This window comes from Amaranthus tricolor, chromosome 3 (assembly GCF_026212465.1).
Source record: "Amaranthus tricolor cultivar Red isolate AtriRed21 chromosome 3, ASM2621246v1, whole genome shotgun sequence".
Classification (NCBI taxonomy): domain Eukaryota; kingdom Viridiplantae; phylum Streptophyta; class Magnoliopsida; order Caryophyllales; family Amaranthaceae; genus Amaranthus; species Amaranthus tricolor.
Window position 1 is genome coordinate 9141626 of NC_080049.1, and position 20392 is coordinate 9162017.

Here is a 20392-nt window from a genome sequence, read left to right on the forward strand (position 1 = left end):
GCTATACAACATTTTTTTCGAAATGTTAAGCTTCTTCAAGCCTGGAGTAAAACGGCTATAACTCTCGTGCCTAAAGTTTCTTGTCCTACGACCCTTGGTGATTTTAGGCCTATTGCTTGTTGCCATACCATTTATAAGTGTATATCCAAACTTATTTGCTCTAGGCTTGCTACAGTTTTGCCTCACTTGATTAGTCAAAATCAAGGAGCTTTTGTCTCTGGTAGAAGTATTATCCATAATATCTTGTGTTAAGATATCATTCGCCATTACTCCAGGAAAAATTACTCCCCCAGCTGTCTGATTTAAGTGGATCTTAGGAAGGCCTACGACACTATGGACTGGGATTTCATTAAAGACATGCTTGTTGCTTTGGGTTTCCCATATCATTTTGTGAAAATTATTGTTACTTGTCTGACTTCTACAACCTTTGCTCTTACTGTGAATGGGTCCCCTCTTAAGTTCTTAAAGGCTAAAAGAGGTTTAAGACAAGGTGACCCTATGTATCCTCTTTTGTTTGTTTTGGGGATGGAATATCTCTCTCCTATTCTAAAGTGCACCAGTCAAGATGAGTCTTTTATGTTCCACCTGAGATGTAAGCCTACAAGGTCACCCATTTATGTTTCGCTGATGATTTGATGTTATTTGCTAAGGGTGACCTTACATCCATTCATATTATGTTCAAAGGGCTTGAATCTTTTACTGATGCCTCTGGTCTCCATGCTAATTCCTCCAAGTCAGCCATCTACCTTGCTGTTCTTAGTAAGGAGCATCAATTTGATATTCTTAGGCAGATTAATTTGCCTCTTAGAAAGCTTCAATTCCGTTATCTGGGTGTTCCTCTTAATTCTAGGAGTATTTCCGCTTTTGATTGTGAGAAATTGGTTGATAAAATGACTAGCAAAATTCGTGGCTAGCAAGGTCAACATCTATCCTACGCTGCTAGGCTGCAATTAGTGAGTTCTGTGCTTATGAGTGTGACAACCTACTGGTGCCAGATTTTTCTCCTCCCGAAGAAGGTTATCAAACAAGTTAACAGTATTTGTAGATCTTTTTTTTGGCATTATGATGGGATTGATTCTAAGCCTGGTAATGTGAAGTGGGATTCTCTTTGTAAGCCTAAAAAAGAAGGAGGTTTGGGTATTCGTAATCTTGAAATTTGGAACCTTGCTGCCATCGGCAAGATTGCTTGGCATATTAGCAGTCTTCAAGAATCTCTTTGGGTTCGTTGGGTTCATGGAGTGTATACTAAAGGTGGAAATTGGTTGATTTTTAATCCTCCTGTCACTGCAAGCTGGGCATTTAAAAAATTATGCAAAGTTAAGGGGTTGGTCAGTCAATGGTTGAGTGCAGTGCAATATAGCGTTAGCTCTGTATATGATAGTCTCAGAGTTCCTTCTCCTCCTGTCAAATGGGCTAGTTTGGTCTGAAATAGATTATCTGCTCCAAAAACTCGCTTCATCTTCTGGTTAGCCATGCTTAATAGGCTGAAAACTCGTGACAACCTGAAGGTTGCAGGTTTCATTGATGATGACTCTTGTCGTTTTTGTTGTAGTAGAAGTGAATCTATTGAGCACTTATTCTTTAGCTGTCACTATAGTCAGCAATGCTTTATTCAGCTCACCTCATGGATTGATGTGAATATTAAGTGTGTCAACATATCTTCTATAAATCCTAGTAAATGGAAGATGTCAAGGCTCCGGAGGAACGTTGTCATCTCTTCGATATGCTGTCTCATCTATATGCTTTGGAAAGCAAGGAATGACTGTGTTTGGAACTTGAAGCTTATCTCTGTCTAGAAGCTTATTAATGATGTTAAATTTATTGTAAAACATCGTGTGCAGAATCTGCATCCTTCTTTTTCTTTTTCTGTCTAATTAGTCTGTTTTGCCTTGGGAGAGTGTATAGGCTCCTTTTGGCCTTAAAAGCTTTTGCCTTTGCTTAGTTCTGTATTGCTTGTTGGTTTAATGAAATTTCATTTCTCCAAAAAAAAAAAGAATAATAATAATAATAATAATAATAATAATAATAATAATAATAATAATAATAATAATAATAATAATAATAATAATAATAATATAATTTGATTTGATCTGATCTGATCTGGTCTGGTCTGATCTGATCTGAATTGATTCGGTCTGCTCTGATCTGGTCTGATCTGATCTGATTCCAATAAGAATAAGCAATAAGTTCAAAAAATAAGTTGAAGAGAACATGTTCTTAGTCATACTGATGAGTTGGTGAATAAATGAAAGTTTGAAGAATTTTCAAATTGGTTTAAATGGTAGGTTACCATGTAGCACGTTTTATCAATTAAATATAAAAGACTATTGTTATGTGAATTCTAATCTTGTCAACCAATTGTTTCCCACATATGTGCCAAACATTGATGAATCTAGTCCCGGAGAAGGAATGTTGATTGCATTGGCTTGTGGTCCAAGTTCATATGCTAATAGACTGAAGGGTCACAGGGGCAAAGCAAAAATTGCGAAGGCCCTATTTATTTTTACAATTTTATTCAAAGTGGGGCCCTTTATAAATATTTTTTCCCCGGAAATGTGCCAAGAACCGCCCTTCTCTTCAATAAAAATGAATTTTTCCTCCAATTTGTAACCACAAATTACAAGATCAAAAATTACTTTTTTTTCGCTAAATGATTTTTTGGGTAATTAGATTAATAAAATATTTTAGATCTTGAGTAAATATATAAGGTCAAAAATCCTAATTTAGATTCAAATGGTTGAAAAATTGATTTCATGAAAATATTTATTATTAAACCATTGTAATTAATCAAATATCCCATCTTCAAAAACTAATAATTTACCCGGCAAAAAACTTTTGGAGTATCAAAAAGATTGAGAAAACAATTTTTTACAAGTAAAACTTAAAAATATTAAAGCTTAGTTTTTGGGAAAAGATGAAATATAAAGAGTAAAGAGAAACTGAGATTAATTTTTGGGATAGAATACATAAGGTCAAATACTCAAACTTTATTTTTGGTAAAAAGAAGAAAATTAATGGAAGTGAGAGAAATAGGAAAAAAAAGAATTGGGATGCAAAGCATAGTTTAGCGTGAGAAGATCAGAAGACTGAGGAGTACTTTGGGAAATGGGGCCCACTTTAAAAAAAATTTTGTTTCAAAAATTTGATTGTAAAAGGTTTTGAACCTGGGCCACGCGCGTGGAAGAAGAAACATTAACCAGCTGCTACAATCTTATGTATTATTAAGTATAGCGTGCGAAAAATACATGAGGCCATATATTTTTGGGCTCCGTGCGGTTGGACACTCGGATTGTGCCAAGAACCGCCCCTGAAGGGTCATGTGATCAATGGTTTCAAGTTCAACACATTCGCTAGTGAAAGAAATCGCAAAACATAAAATAGTGGAGTGTTGGTGGAAACAAAGGAAAATACTTATTATGGAAGATTAACAAACATACTTGAAGTTGATTACCTTATATCATTTAAAGTTGTGGTTTATCGTTGTGATTGGGTAGATTGGTGAACGGGGTAGAAAATAGTGATACTAGGCCTCGAGTGAACTTTTCAAAGTTAATTCACAAGGGTTGTTTGTTAATTGATGAGCCATTTATTATTTCAAGTCAAGCAAAACAAGTTTTTTATGTAAATGATAAATCAAAAAAGGTTAGAGTTATGTAGGCGAAACTAGGCCTAGGGACTTGTTTGACCTTGGATATGATAGTGATTAATCTGAATGGATTGATGTAGTTTTTTTTGTGCTTTTTTGTTGATAGTGGATATGGGTTTGTTTTTTATGATATTTCTTATTTGTGAAAGGCTTTAACTTCAGTTACAATTATTTATTCGATGCTTTATGAGTTTCACATTTGCACTATGATTCTCTCTTCATTCTCTCTTCTTTTGTGCAGTTGAATCAACTTGTGGGTTTTGAAAGGTCTACCAAAGTTTCTTTAGTGGTCTCTGTTTCATCGTTACTTGGCATTTTGTTCCATCCTTAGAGGTAAAATAAGAACGCATGAATTTCGATGAATTAATTGGTGTTGCTAGGTACATTTACTTGGCATTAATTGGTGTTACTTTGGTGCAGGTTTATAGTAATTGTGAAATTATGAGCTTTCGAAGTAAAGCTTCACATATCAATGCTGAAAATGATGTTCGGATCAAACAAGAGGCATGTGCAAACTTACCACTAAAATTACGAATTGGCATGAACATGGCCCAGCGCGGCTCACTGCATTCGATTTTTTTTCTCGATTCAAATTAAAGAATATACACATTAAATTCGTTACCTCGTCACTATAGTTGCTTAATTCACGATCCATTATGTTTAGATTGAAAAATGTAACTTTTGTGGTTTAATTGTTGTAGAGACGTTTTAGTTTTGATATTTTTAAGTGAAGGGGAAAAGAGTAAAAAGTGGTGGCGACAAAATGAAAGTGGTGACGACTTCAATCAATGTCCTAAAAAAATACCATAAGTACATTGTCACACCTAATGACGATTTGGTTAAATTTTTTTTAAATGCTGTTCTATGTGGACGATAAAGCGGAAATTAAATTTTACTCTAATGCAAAGTGGAAAATAATTCCCCTAACATTTTTGTAGGAAAAAAATTCGTACTTTGAATAGTTCACAATTTATGCGTATGCCCGTAAAAGTAAAAAAAATTGACTTTTAATTGGTAAATACACTAAACAAACATTTAACAAAATAAAGATATTTTCGTCTATTTATAGCGTATTTTGAGACTAGAAATTCTGAATCAATCACCTTAATTTGTAAATCACCTCATTTAGGGGAGATAGTATATTGATAATTAGGGTTTCAGTTTTTGTTGGAATTTTCGGCGCTGTGGCAAGGATTTAAAGTTTCCGATTTCAATTTCAATTTCATTTAAATTTCAATTTGATTTTAATTTCAATTTCAAATTCATTGTCATTATTAGTGAATTAAGTAGTAATATTGTTTGTAAATCTGTAAGTTTACTTAGGGAATGGAGGAGGATCTGGATATGGTTCCAGAGGAGTTGAAGGTGATGAATCGGGAGAAGTTGGTGGAATACATGTTTCCTTGTTGTCCAGTAGCTGCTTGGGACAAAGATATATTATCAGAGCGATTACATGGTATTGGAGAAGAGCAATCGCCAACCGTCGATGATCCTGTTTTTGTTCAAGTGCGTGATGTTTCGGCGAAGCTAAAAACTTTAATATCAGATGAGATCTGGAAAGAATGTAATAGAATGAAATCGAAATCTCGCGTAATCGTTGGGAAGCGGTATGATCTCAAAAAATGGAGGGGTTTTCTCAACCGTGGGGATGGCCGTAAAGTTGAAGCAGCTAAGTATCTAAAGGGTAAATACATTTTGATTTGCTCTTTTAATGTGCCTATTTATTGGGATTGTTGTGCCTGGGAACTATCAATGGTGTGTCGCGAGTTGTATTCTAAACTCAACAACAAGTTTGAGATGGTAATTGTACCAAAGATGAGACGTGGTTGGTCTACAGATGAGAGGGCTTTTCATCACTTTATCTCTGGCTTTCCTTCTTCCTGCCTTTCAATCCCTTTTCAGGATCAACGTTATCGTTATCGTGTATGCAAGGCTCTTGGAGAATTTTTTGAGTGCAGAATTGTTCTGGTATCCCGCACTGGTACTGTTCTGCTCAACTCTAGCCTTGATAATGCCTTCGAGCGTATATTGCCTTCCATTGGAGCTGATCCGCGTCCTTTCCCTAGCATCAATGGGGTTAAGTTTCAACATTTGAAGAAGACTCCCTTGTCTCTTGAGAAAAGTTTGGGTTCTGATTTTCTCTTTAAGGACGGGAAGCAAGTGCCGATTTCACTACTCAAATCGAAGCCAGTGGCGTTGTACCTCTATGAGACTGGGGAATTACTAGGCTTGCTACGTAAGGTTGAGGAAGCGTGTAGGAGAAATTACAGGGAGCTTGAGATAGTGATCGTATATGTTCCCTGGAAGTACAGTGGAAATCCATGGAAGTTTACCAAATTACTGGTGCATACGTTGGCTGAGCTTTGTATCTCATGGTGGGTTGCACCTTTCAACAGTACTGCATCCATTACCCTTGGAAGATTCTTTGGTCGTGGGTATCCAAACAAGGTGGTGATTGTGGGACCTAATGGAGAATATGTAGATCCCTGTGGAGCAGAAATTATGAAGCTTTTTGGTATTCATGCCCATCCCTTCACTCTTGAAGGCGTTGTCAGTAAAATTTTGAACAAACTAAGGAAAGTCACCCTAGATTCTTTCTTTAAAGGAATGCCTTGTGAAAATCTTAGGGGGAAGAATGTTCTTCTCTATTTTGATTATCCATACAACGTTTCTAGTTATGTGTATGAGGCATTTATCCGCCTTGATCATAGTTGTTCTGATATGGAAGTGCTACCCTGTTCCTTAGCTTCTGCTGAAGAAGTTGAGAGTTGTTGTAGAAACAGTTCATATAACTTTAAAGTACATGTATGGTACTATAATGATGATGTCAGTAAAAAGTTCTTCTTAAGGTTCTTTAAACGTGTATTCCGGACCATTGTTGCATTTGGGAAAGATGGCAGGATTTGCTCAGTACTTGCTCATCGTCTTCCAACTCCTTGTGGGGATGAAGCTTTCGAAATCGGATGTAATCTGCGTGAAGAGGTATCGAAACTACTGGGTGACTTAATTGCAGAGTATATACTTTACGGCGGCCTAGTCTAATGTGATAATTGATAAATGCTTGGAACGATGTGCAGCAAATAAGGTCTTTTCTACTAATTATTTAAGTTTAGTATTTAAAATATAAATAGCTCTTTTATTTTTGAGTTTTCATATTGTACTTGGAAAGTTTAAAATGAATCGTAGCTGCAGTTGATTGCTAATATATACCTTGTTTTGAGTGGGCATAAGCTCTCTTTGTTTGTGATGTGGTTTAAATGACGATGGTGGACAAAATTGTTCTAATTATGGTCCTTTGAAGAGAGGTGGTTTCATTCATGTAGTGCGCACAAGTAATTACTATTGAAATTTAAATACTTGAATCTTATCTTATTCTTATTATATAAAGTAGTGACCGGGACGATTGGCTATTTTAGTGGTTAGGTTATGAACTTATGATGGATGGTGTAGTTGTTTGAGCTGAATTTGTGGGTTTAAGTACTGGTTTGCTTTTTGGTTGGCTTTATCTGTAGGAATGCCACTCAAAAAAAAAACGTTACTTCTGGGTTCCCTTTTTTTTTTTTTTTTGTGGGATTTCCAGAGAAAAAGGGCTGATATTATGTACTTATTTCTATTAGAGAAGGGTGGTGTTTAAGTGGTAGGTACTCCAATGTTGTTGTGTTTGTTGTTAATTAATTGGAGGATGTAGTGTTACAAGCTGAATCTACCTTCTTTTCCATCAAACTTGTTTTCGGTGATGATTCATTGATTTCTTAAGCATTTGGGGCTTGCTTCAGTGAATATTGGTTGGCTTCTTGTTTACTGTTAATAAGATAAGCAATTGTTCGATCATGTCCATGGATAATATAATGGGTTGGAGGGTTGTCATGACATTAAATCCCGTTATATAACGGTGCATAAATTTTCACGGTTAAAATGCCGGGTTGACTGTTACATAACACATAACCCAATATTTTACCGTTACAACGTTTTTTTTCTAGAAGCGATTATACAAAAATTCTTCTAACATCCCCCTAAATTATGCAAAAAGCTCTTCTAACATTTCCTTGTTAAAATTTCAATAATATCCATTAACTTTAATTACTAAAAATACTGAAATTATAATTGTTCCCATATTTCTACGAGGACCAATTAATTATGGAGTATAGTACGGGATTGTACTCCTAGTGATGAAAGATGCTGGATTGGACGTTTAACTTGCTATCTAGCTCCACTAGTGTTGTGCTTCAAACTGCAGGCAAAGACTACGTTAGAGAGGGCCCGGAGTGTATCTCCGGGGGCCTCCTCCGACACTCAAGTCAGTACTTGGTCAAGTAATAATCGCCTAAAACCCCTTTCCTTAGGGGCACAGTGGCCTTCTCTAAGAGGGTGGATTAATTAGGACTTAGTTTAGTAGACGTGAGGTCCTTTGTGGGAGATGAACCGTTCTTAATACCTCCAAGGATATCAAGAGCAACAAGTAATTCACTTAGAACTATTATTCTGAGTGTTTGTAGTATTTTTAGTGATTTTTAATGGAGTTCTGTTAATGAGAATAGAGTATTTGCTCAGGGGCTTCTTAGTGAGAGAATAGAGTGAGTTTTGTGTAATATTATGTGAGCATTATGCACGAAATGTTGCGTACCTTCTTCATGAGACTGTTGAAAGTATTTATAGTGTGAGAGGGGACATGTAGTCATCATCATTGTTTGTCTAGGGTTTGGAGTGAGTTGACCAATTGGATTCACTTTTACTTGAGTGTTGGTAGACTTTTAGGGGACACCACAGTAGGGTGGCTGTCCTTTTAAGGATAGTGTGGCTGTCCTTTAGATGAGAGAGAGCTTTGCATTCAATGCTCTAACTTTGCATTATTTTCCCTTCTATAATATCTTCCATAATATCTTTTATGTGGACTACTTTATGCTAAAGTAGACTTTGGTGACTTGATGGTTTGGGTAAGCATGGGCTTCCCCCAACTCTCGTCCTTCTCCCTCTTCCCTTTGTTCCGGATTTACCCTAATCAAGCGAGTGATCTTCTTGAGCTCAGATGTGTGTTGGGTTCCCGGGACCACTTAGTCTTCTCTGGCCCATCATTAGAATATGGGGTGTAATACCACATATACAATTTGCCCCCAGGGCCCTGGTTCATGTTAGGAGCCAGGGGTCTGGATAGCCTCGAATTTTGATGTTTTTGAGCCAGGAGATGTTACCCTTCCAAAAGTGCTGACGATCTTCCAAGGGATGTGACCTCTCTAGGAGTGCTGACTATCTTTCCAGGAGATGTTACCCCTCTAGGCGAGCTTTCCAGGAGATGTTACCCCTCTAGGCGAGCTGACGATCTTCCAGGAGGTATTACCCTCCCAAGAGTGATGTTGGTCTTCCAGGAGACGTTTCCCTTCCAGGGGTCATCAAGCCACTTAAGGTGATGTTTTCAAAAATTCCCCAAGTAAGTTTTCCAGGACCCCTAATTTTTGGACATGTCACATCCGAAAGATGTTACCCACGTGGCCTTTAATGAAAATGCTTTGAGTGCCATGTGGCTTTTTGCTCGTTTTTCCTTGCCTGACGAGGCTTCCCTTCAAAGTCTTTAGGATGGAAGTTGGTGACACTCTGACAATGAAGGTGACATGCCCACTTGCCCAATGGGAAATCATCTCACCTGACACGTTTCCCTTAACTCTACATAATCACTGCGGCGAAGTGGTGTTTTTTAGGGTGCATTTAATGCCCCTAGGTGTTTGTCCCGCATTCACCCTTGGTGCATTTAATGCCCAAGTGGCGATTGTTGGGTTAACCAATGAGAGAGAAGATTTCTGGCAGAATTTTCTGACGGGACAATCATTCTTTTTGATTTTTCCCAAATAACCCCTTGTGCCTTTTTGGATTCTTTCCTCGTATATATACCCAATGATTCCTCATAAATGAGGTTTTACTTCATTCACTAGTAAAAAAAAGGTCATTTGTAACCCCCTATTTGTTTCTTTTGTTAAAACCAAAGAACCAAATAACACTATTTGTATCTTTTGTTTTAATAAACGATACAAATAAACCTTACTTTTATCGTTTGTTCTAACAAATGATACAAATAAGCTTTATTTGTATCGTTTGTTAGATGTATCGTTTGTTGGAACAAACGATAGTATCGTTTGTTGGAACAAACGATAGTATCGTTTGTAGACAAACGATACAAATACCATTTTCCAAGCATACCTGACACACCTCAAGATCCAATAAACTCCCAGCAGTCCCAACATCTCATTTCTTCTTAAATCAACATTTCGATCTCCCTCTCTTTAATTTCAGCTTAATTTCACAACATGCCTCTCTTTTTTGATCTGCTGCATTTCAAATTCATGAATTTTGCGATTAGGGGTTTTGAAGCATTCATCTAGTCGAGGTTATTAGGATTGGGATTCTACCTAGGATCGTTAAGGGGGTAGGATCGAAATTGGTAGAATCGGATCGTAGGATCGTGTGATCCTACAAATAAATATTAATGTGCTTTGGATTATTGATTATCAATTATGTTTGTTCTCTTTTAAGTTTTAAGGTGTAAGTAAAAATTTATTTGACTTCATATATTAAGTTTTGAAAAAACAAATACTTATAATAATTATTTTTCAACATCGAATCAAGAAAAATTTGAATTTTATTAAGGTATTGATATAGTTTTTTTAAATATTAATTTATACGTAAGTGAAATTTGTATTATATGAATATTTTATTATTGAAACCTACCTATGTAGGAACGGATCATCGGATCGTAGGATCGTAGAATCTTGTTATGATCATACCACTTAAATTCTTGAGCTAAGTAGGATTGCACGATTCTACCACATTAAGATTCTACCTGCGATCCGGATCGGTCGCCTATTTTTAGATCGTAAAATCGTAGAATCGTAGCTCAGAATCGGGATTCTGATAACTATGCATCCAGTACTACTGCAAATTTCTTTTTTCTCCTTTTTGCGATTTAGGGTTTTCAAGTATTCGTTCATGATGCAATTTGTTCAACAATCAAGGACAAGGAATAGGATGCATCATTTGTAAAAGCCCTGACAAGATTCTCTAAGTCCTCAACCATCATTGTTGGTAAATATCTTCCTCATCCTCCAAGGTTCTAATTTCTTCTGCTCTTGAATTTATTAGGAGTTGAGAAGATTTGGAGTTTAGCTAATTGATTGAGTTTTGGTTCCTTTTCGGCAAATGGATAATGATGATTCTTTCTCTGCCTACAGGAGTTGGCTTCATTATGTTTAATAGTGAAGAACATAGATCAATTAAATTGAAATTGAAGAGAATTAAGGAATACTAGTACTCGTCTTAATTCTGAAGTTTAATTATTAATCAATTGCTGTGTTTGATGCTGTTGTTCAAAGCTTTTAATCTTTTTTTTAATGTTTATAATTTGATAGTTTGAAAGTTGGTAAAAAAATTGTTTCTATGGATGTAGACATGTTTAAGTGAAAGGATAGCAAAAGGAAAGAAACAACTCTTGCTATATGCTGTGCTCCAGTAGTTGGTTTATTATCTCGACTTGGCCCATTGAACACCTCTAGTCATTACCCTATGCTGATGGAGAAGTTGGATCTATGGCTTTGATAAGTGAGATGCTTATTTTGGATGCAGAATTGTAATATTATATCTTATTAATAGATAGAAATGAGGATATAGTATTTGGAATTTGTTAATCACTGCGCTATTTTGTGTTGACTGAAACATGGATGCATACTTACTGTTGCTGGTGTCACTCTTGCTATATGGTGTGCTCCAGTAGTTGGTTTATTCAATTTGGTCGATGTATCTGTTTGGCCAACTTGGGTTATGATTGTTGTTTGTGAAACATTGAGGAAGGTTTGTTTTATACATTTTGTTTGAAAACATAAGATCATTCTTGCAGTTTACAGTCTCACTTCATCTGACTAACTGTCTCCAGTTTAGATTTCATAGCAAGGTAAAAAGCGTCCAGCTGCAAGGACATTTGCGTTGGTGCTGCTCTTCTTGTTATTTTTCGTGTTGCACTTTGTTCTAATCCTGATGAATGCAAAGTTGCTGAAGATAGCCTCTAGTTGTGCTGTTGGTTGATCTGATACTTGCATTTATTAATTTCAATAGTTTGATAATTTTAATTTCTGTTTTTGTTTGCTGCTCCTTTTGCCCAATTATTTTGTTTTCATGCCTTTTTCCTATCTATGCTTAATGATTGTTTATCCTTGGCTGCCATGATCCCTCTGCCCTCCTACTGTCTTCTTGTTGTATGCCTCAGCAGTGGGAGTTTTTTGTGCAGAAATCATATTTTACTGCACCTGTTGTTTCTGTTCGTAAGACACAATGACAATTGGTATAGTGTAAGGGCAACTTGTGTTGTGTTGTGCTGATGTTCAGGTTTCTTTCTTCACAATGACACAATGACACTTGATTTTCCCTCTCATTCAACTAACAATGGATTGTTGCATGCATCTTAGCCTCACTTGCACCCATTTTGCATTAAGAGTATTGGAGTTTGATTTGATGGTGTTGGCAATGCTATTGTTAGAGGCATAACTATGTCAACTACAGACCAAAAAGTTTGAGTGTAGTGTGTGGGAGTGTAATTCTTAACCCATTGTTGAGCAGCTGCATGTAGCTTGTGATATCCATTTTTTGCTTAGACGATATGTAGCTTTATGCATTCATGAAACTAATTTGAAATTCCTTTTTGGTATAAAGAGTTAATTTCTTAGTGCAACCATCTCAAATGTAGATGAGTACCCTTGTAGGACTTTGTTAAAGTAAACTGCTATTTCAGTGTATAATAGTGCTCTGTTTTGTGAACTTGGTCTAAATTCACTTATAATACTTGATTCACCCTTTTTTAGATTAGCAAACGGGTTTTCGCGATGGTAGAGCTTGCTAAGAGGAAGGATAAGACTTACTTGAACTTCTAAGCTTCTAAGTTTACATTTTTGATGATCAGTCTATATGTTATTCTGCATAATATGGTCATTGACTTTGAGTATACATCATGATCCAATCCATTAACTGAACGCGAAATTTTTTATTTTTTGTATATTGAAAAAAAAAAATTATTTGTATCGTTTGTTCCAAACAAACGATACAAATAACAATTATTTGTGTCGTTTGTTCTGTTTGGAACAAACGATACAAATAATTACAAACAAACGATATAAATAACCCATTATTTGTATCGTTTGGTTTACAAAAGATACATATAATGTGTTATTTGTAAACCTCTTAATAGTAACCCCAAATACAAGATATAAATAGCCTTAAACCAAAAATACAAATAAGACTTTTTCTACTAGTAATTTATTTGCAAACTTCCAAATTTTCTTCAAATTCTCTGCAACTTCCTTCGAAGTTTTTCTTAAAACCTTTTCACGTTCATCTTCATTTGTCAAGATAGATCCTCAACCGTTACAAGTGGTCCTCGGTGATCTAGTGACTTCCTTAGTATCACCTTTCTTGTCAGAACGTAAGTCTTCTTCCTTCTTAACTTTGCACTTATTCATAGTGGTGGTGCTTCTTAATGGACGTTAGGTGTTGAAGTCAATTTTTCTTGGTTTCTACACGAAGTTCGCTTCTCTGAACGATCTCATCTTCGTCAGAAACATCGAAGAATTGCTCTTGACCCACGACTCCCCTTTGCCATTATTGAACCTGCATCGTCCATGGATGAGTATTCATCCTCCTTGGATGAGTCTTCATCTTTCATGGATGAGTTTTCAACTTCCCTGGCCAATTTAGATTTTTTCTAATTTTTACTCTGTTCTTTCTTTTTGCGTAGTGGAAAAAGATTCTGTAGTTGTAACCGCCCCGAATTATAATGACAAACACTAATTGGAATTTAGTATTAATCAAGCGGAATCTTACTTTTGCCAATACAATTAAGGGGTTAATTAAAGGTTAAACTAATGTCCAAGTAGAATACTTGAACCAAAACCAAAGCAAGATAACGAAAGTCTTAACTGTTCAAAATAAAGGAAAATTACAACTAAATCGAAATAAGTCCAAAGTTCAAATTGCATCTTTAAAATAGTCCAAACCTAAACAACTGAACTAATAGTGTCTCAAATACAGTAAAGAGATTTAAACAAAAGAGAGTCATACTCCAACTTGGGTTCATCCTCCGCTCGCATATGAATTCTCTGTCGAGGTGCCATGGGGGTTTACTCTAAAAATAAAACCATTGGAAAACATCAAAGCATAATATCAGCAAAAAGGCCGAGTATAAACACACTAGTGTCCGTCAAACAAGTTATTAAAACTTTTTGATTTGAGTAAATTCATTTTGAAAAATGCTTTTTCATTTGATAAATCATATTATCATTCAAACTCAATTCAATGGTTTTATAATAATTCCAAGTTCTCATTTTTCATCATAAATCATAGGATCTTAATGGATCCAAATCACTTTCAAACTCATGATATAAGTTTACATGAGTACTTTGTGAGTCATCCTGTGACTCGGTTGGTAGTCGGTTTACTGGTTGCAACATATCTAGCAAGTGTAACCCAATGGTATAGTGTACAATACGCGCTGAGCATTAGTGAGCCGTTTAATCATGCACATAACATTTGTTGTGGCATATGTACCCGCCATTTAGGCTAAAATATTTTTGTATACAATATATTTCTTGGAATTTCAATTGCATTTGAAAGTCAAAAAAACATCAGCTTTTTCCATATGATAAACATATTTTATTTGCAACACAGCAAAACTAAATCATAATCTTTCTCACATGGGTAAAACATGTTTTAGCATAATCATATCATCAAACATCACCTTTGTATTATATTGGGGCATCAATAACATGTATGGAAATGCATCGAAATAAAAAGTAGTTAAAATTCAATACGATTTTTCAAGGAAAAACAACTAAAATGTTTCTTTTCATTCCTTCTTAAGTAAAGTATAACTTAAAAGAGTTTATTCATTCAAAATAACCAGAATATAGTTCATAAGTTTATAAAATCATTATGATAAAAGATTCATAAAACACTCTTTTCTCAAATACTCGACAATTTTGTCGGTAATAAAATCAATAATTGATGTACAAAATACATATTAATTCTCTAACAAGGCCTAAATTAATTAAGTCATTATAATACCTTAATTATAATGAATTTAATGTTGTCCCAGATTATAATTGTTTATACCAATTTATAACGATTTTACGATTATTTTCGACAATTTAGGTATTTATGGTTATTTAAATGATGTCTTAAATCCGAAAATTATAAACCATCTAAGTTAAATTAACTTTATACTATGAGGCAGTAGGTTATTGATGCAATTATAACTTTTTGATATAAGTCTATTTTTATACCAATATTACACCTTGTAATAAATAAACAATTTCTATTAATTTGATAAATTAGTAAATAATTAATAATTAGTTTCATAAAATTATATCAAAGTTTCAGACGTCATATATCATGTTAATTAGCCCATTTAAACCTATAAAAGTCATGTATGGTAAATTTATTATTTTGTATAGACAATTTATCGATAAATAAAATAAAATAGATTTAAAATTATTTGAGTCCGAATAAAATAATATAAAAACTCAATGATTTTTCAGGAACTATTTTAAGGGGTATAAAATTTTAAACAACCATTAAAAACCGTGTGGGGTATTTGTAATAATTAATGTCGTTATATTTCTGATAAAACAAATAGAATTTATTTAAGTCCATATATGATCACGAAAATCCATATGAATTTTTGAACATGTATCTACTGTTTATATAAGTATCTCATAAAGTTTTTATGTCCAAAAGATGTCATTTAGTATTTATTTTATATTTTACCGTTTTCTAGCTTACCGATTATTAATTATCGAGTAAAAATTATTAAGGTCCTTAAATGTCCATCAAACGTTCCCAAAATTTAACCATACTTAGTTACTGTCCCTATGAGTATTTCATAAAATTATTTGTCTAAAAAACTTTATTTGGTAATTATTTCATATTTTACTATTTCACAATTTACCGATAAACAATTACTTAAAAATCATGAAAATTTTCAAACTAACTATATTCTGACCAAATCTTGTTGGAGACATTATAATATAGTTTTATTAATTATTTTTGATAATCAAGAGTTTATCTAATACCATTTTTCATAATAAGAGTATTTAATACCTTAAAATCTGTTAAAATATCATTTTAACGAATGAATTTCAAGAAAAGTATTCAAGAGCTTTTCTTAACATATAGCTACTGGAAGTTACTTTTAAAATGCATTTCAAATATTTTCCAAGTTCTATATAATGATTTCCATCACAATTACTTTCCCAAAGTATTGTTAAACATGCCTTAAAATATACTATAATTCATAAAATCAACATGTATGATGCTCACAATAACAATGCATGTAATAAATTATTCCATAAAACTTCTCTTTGGGAATTTTATTTTAAAAACAAGTTTATACACAAATTTTCCCAACTTATTCTTAAATCCTTTAAAACTCACCGCCATGTGACATACCTCGACTCCAAGCCTAAATAAATATTCTGTAAGCTCCCACGTAAGCTCCTATGCGTTCTTAGAAGTGGTTCCAATTTCGAGTCCTTGCCTTTCAAGTCTCAACTTCAACTCTTCAACTAAACATATTGCATTCATCCAAAAATCAATAATAATTTTGGATTTCTAACATGTACTTAACTTTTCTTAATTGGGGTTGTTGAACTAACATTTGTGATTATTTTAACATATTTGGAGTATACTTATTAAGTTGAGCAACATACGTAATCAAGTCCCATAATTTTACTTAAATCCTTTATGTAACAAAATTTATAAGTTTCTGGAAATACTTTTTCTTGGTTTCCGATTTTTATAGATTTATACAAGTGATAATTTTTCCTCTTTTTAGTCATAAAATATATTTTTATAACATACTTGATTTATGGAAAAGATTTCATACAAAAATCATTTTATATACACTTGTTCTAGTATAAGTTGTAAAAACAAAGTTTGTAAACTTGAAATGAGAATACCTTGTAAGAATGCTCCAAAATGGTATGGATGAAGTATAATAAAATGAATAATGTGTTTATGAAGTTTTTATGTTCATAAACTTCATATAGATAGTCTTTTTGTAAGTGTTTTTGTAAGGCAGTGGAAGTATATACTGGTTTTCTATTCTTCATTCCCACGAAAATACTTCATTTCATGAGCTACTGTTTTATAACTACAAACCCACGAAATTTCTTGATCTTTTTCAAGCTATACTACTTCTTCATCTTCTTCTTCAAGCTATACTACTTCTTCAAAACCACAAAATTTCTTCAAAGCTTCAAGTTTCCATCTTCATAAACCCACGAAAATCCTTAAAGCTTCATTGTTTCGGCTGCTGCTGTTTGTGAACCTTCAAGTTTGTGCATTACTTCTTCAACCTTTAAGTTCTTTAATGTATACTTTCTTCAACCTTTATGTTCTTCAAGTTTCAGAGTATTCTTCACACTATACTAATTTTGTTTTTGTTTTTCATTGTAGGTTACATAACCCAATTGTAGAACCCACTATTATCAACTAAATACCAAGGTAATTTCTATTTAACTATCAAGTGTTATTTTTGATATTTACTAATTTTTATTAATTAGGATTTTTAGGGTAGATTGAAAGTTGTTTTACTTTGTATATTTGAATTTGATTTTACATAGCTTATGTATGTTGTTGTTTTTAGGTTTTACATTTTTTTAAGTTTATGTAATTATTAGTTTGTTAATTATTTTGATTTATGTGTATTTTGTTAAAAAATTGGGTTTTTAATAGTTTATATATGTTTTGTAATAAGAATATACATAATTTGAATAATTTAAATAATATATATGAAGGTTAATTAGGTTAATTACAATGTAGGGTTAAATAGGGTCAATTAGGGTTAATTAGGGTTAAGTATATATGTTTAAAAATGATTATTAATTTTGCTTTTAATTAATCACACTTAGGATGATAAAAGATTGTTCTTGGATGTATGGTAGCATTGAATCGTCAGAGTTTGTTGATGGGGTATTAGAATTTTGTAGTATAGCCGTCGAACATCAAGTTAGGACCGAGGGAGTTAGTTTTTATTGCCCATGTGTCAAGTGCGGCAATGTATCAAAGGTAAATAGTGTTGACATCCTTAAGGAGCATATACTTCGACGTCGGTTTAGGCCTCAATATCATGTTTGGTTTTGGCATGGTGAGGAGGGAGTTTACGAAGAAAAAAGTGTTGTTGAGGATGTCAATGAGGATGTAGATCGTGTTAATTGGTATGAGACAGATGAAGAGAATGTCGATGAGGATGTAGATTTTGTTGATGAGATGATGGAGGGGGTCGAGGATGAGTTAGGAAAACGTCTTCGTGTTTTTGACTTGTTGACAAAGGCTTCTCAAAAGCCTTTGTACCCTGGATGTACAAAGTTCACCAAACTAACAGCCCTCTTGACAATTTTCAACATTAAATCAAAGTTCAATTGGAGTGACACTAGTTTCACAATGTTATTAGAAGTGTTAGGTGAGATGCTTCCTGATGGAAATGAACTTCCAAAGTCGACATATTATGCAAAAAAGCTCATGTGTCCTTTCGGATTAGAGTACCAGAAGATTCATGCGTGTCCGAATGATTGTCAATAGTATAGGAATGAAAATGAAAACTTAGAAGAGAGTCCGAGGTGTGGCTTATCGCGTTACAAGCGTAAAGGGGCTCGGGATGGTAAAGGGCCCCCGGCTAAGGTATTGTGGTATCTTCCAATAATACCTAGATTCAAGCGCTTGTTTTCTATAAAAAAAATGCGTTAAATTTGAGGTGGCATGCAGATAGGGTGAAGAAAGATCACTTGCTCACACATCCAGCTGATTCTCCGGAGTGGAAGACTATTAATAGGTTGCATAAGACATTTGGGGATGAAGATCGTAATTTAAAGCTCAGACTGTGTACGGATGGAATGAACCCATTCGACAATCTTAGTTCTCAACATAGTACTTGGCCGGTACTGTTAGTTATCTATAATTTGCCTCCTTTGTTGTGTATGAAGTGTAAGTACATTATGCTTTCGCTTCTAATCTCGGGTCCTAAATAACTTGGGAATGACCTAGATGTATATCTTCCACCTCTCGTTGAGGATTTGAGAAAGTTGTGGGATGAAGGGGTTTCCGTGTTCGATGCACATTCTAATGAAGAGTTCACATTACGTGCAATGCTTTTATGCACCGTCAATGATTTTCCGGCATAAGGAAACTTATCAGGGTATAAGAACAAATGGAAGAAAGCATACCCAATATGTATCGATGACATGGAATCCACGTGGATTTCTAAGTGCAAGCATGTATTCATGCACCATCGAAAGTTCCTCCCACGAGATCACAAATATCGTAAGAAGAAAAAGACGTTCAACAGGTAGGTTGAGGATCGTGTAGCTCGTCGACCGTTGACCGATTATGAGGTTTACGAACAGGTTAAGGGAGTTGAAACTGTATTTTCTAAAAGAAGACAAATGCAAGGGGGTGAAGACCGACTATGGAAAAAAGAATCAATCTTTTGGAAGCTTCCATATTGGAGAGATCTACAGGTTAGGCATTGTGTTGACGTTATGCATATAGAGAAAAATATATGTGATGCCATACTTGGGACGCTCATGAACATTCCGGGTAAGTCGAAGGATGTTAAGGCCGTGCAAGATTATTTTGAATGTAAGGGTATTCGTCCGGAGTTGTGGCCACAGGTTAAGTTGAGCAAGAAAAGAAATAGCGGTGAAGAAGTAGGTGGCAGTAACAAGGGAAAGGGCAGTAAGAAGATGAGTAATGATAAAAATTATTTGCCTCCAGCTTGCTACACATTGTCCAAGGAAGAGAAGTGGGCATTTTGTGAGTCTTTGTATGGCATTAAGGTTCTGTCTGGGTACTCATCCAACTTGAAAAGATTAGTGACCCTAAATGGTGAGTTGAAGTTGGGAAGCATGAAATCTCATGATTGCCATGTAATGATGAAAGTGTTCTTACCAATTGCAATCCGTGGAATAATGCCAAAACATGTGAGATATGCTATTACCGAGCTATGTTAGTTCTTCAACACAATTTGTAGTAAAGTGCTTGATACCTTTAAACTTGATGCTCTTCAAGTCGACGTGATTATAACTTTATGCAAGTTTGAGTTGTATTTTTCACCTTCTTTTTTTGACATAATGGTTTATGTTATTGTCCATCTCTTCATGAAATCAAGCTTCTAGGTCTAAATTTTTTAAGGTGGTGTTATCCTTTTGAAAGACACATGGGAGTTTTACAAAACAAGGTGAGGAATCCAGCACAACCGACGGGAGTATCAAGTATGATTCAAGGCACTGTGAGCGATGAGATTGGTAACTTCATAGCTGAGTACATGGCTATGGCAAAATCTATTGGACTTCCTACCTCTCGACATGAAGGAAGGCTTGAGGAAAAAGGAACAATTGGCTCAAAATCGATCACACCTACTGAAGGCTTTGAAAAATTCGATTGGAGCTAAACACACATTCATTATGGCTCCATATATTTAAGAGTAGGTTTTATTTTTGAAAGTGAACTTATTTTTTGATTTTTATCTAAGTTCACATGTTCTCTAATATGTTGATTTTTATATTGCGTTTGTAGTATGCATTGGATGCTCCTAGTCATATGTCCTTTGACTAATATCGTTTACGTCTTCAATTCTTTGCATCAACCTCAAAGCCCACATCGCAACACAAGATTCAAATCCTTGTTGAATGCGTAATTTTATAAATTTTACCAATTTCATTT

The 20392-nt window shown here is 34.5% G+C and overlaps 2 protein-coding genes across 2 annotated transcripts; both read left to right on the top strand.

The window, feature by feature from the left end:
• Nucleotides 1–333: 333 nt before the first annotated feature.
• LOC130808321 (uncharacterized) lies at nucleotides 334–1638 on the top strand. The gene is made up of 4 exons (XM_057673799.1): nucleotides 334–592; nucleotides 685–881; nucleotides 996–1421; nucleotides 1516–1638. Exons 1-4 carry the CDS (start codon nucleotides 334–336, stop codon nucleotides 1636–1638), a joined length of 1005 nt encoding a protein of 334 aa, XP_057529782.1.
• Nucleotides 1639–4755: 3117 nt separating this feature from the next.
• On the top strand, nucleotides 4756–7027 carry LOC130809471 (probable nucleoredoxin 1). The gene has a single exon (XM_057675263.1). It carries the CDS (start codon nucleotides 4973–4975, stop codon nucleotides 6686–6688), a length of 1716 nt encoding a protein of 571 aa, XP_057531246.1. The 5' UTR covers nucleotides 4756–4972; the 3' UTR covers nucleotides 6689–7027.
• The last annotated feature ends 13365 nt before the right edge of the window (nucleotides 7028–20392 follow it).

What these genes read in the sequence shown, in the direction of transcription:
- LOC130809471 (XM_057675263.1), top strand. Translation starts at nt 4,973, where the DNA reads ATGGAGGAGGATCTGGATATGGTTCCAGAGGAGTTGAAGGTGATGAAT.
- LOC130808321 (XM_057673799.1), top strand. Translation starts at nt 334, where the DNA reads ATGGACTGGGATTTCATTAAAGACATGCTTGTTGCTTTGGGTTTCCCA. An exon ending in TTTTATGTTCCACCTGAGAT is followed by an intron (nt 593 to 684) that starts GTAAGCCTACAA and finishes TTATGTTCAAAG; the next exon opens with GGCTTGAATCTTTTACTGAT. An exon ending in CTGTCAAATGGGCTAGTTTG is followed by an intron (nt 1,422 to 1,515) that starts GTCTGAAATAGA and finishes TGAAGGTTGCAG; the next exon opens with GTTTCATTGATGATGACTCT.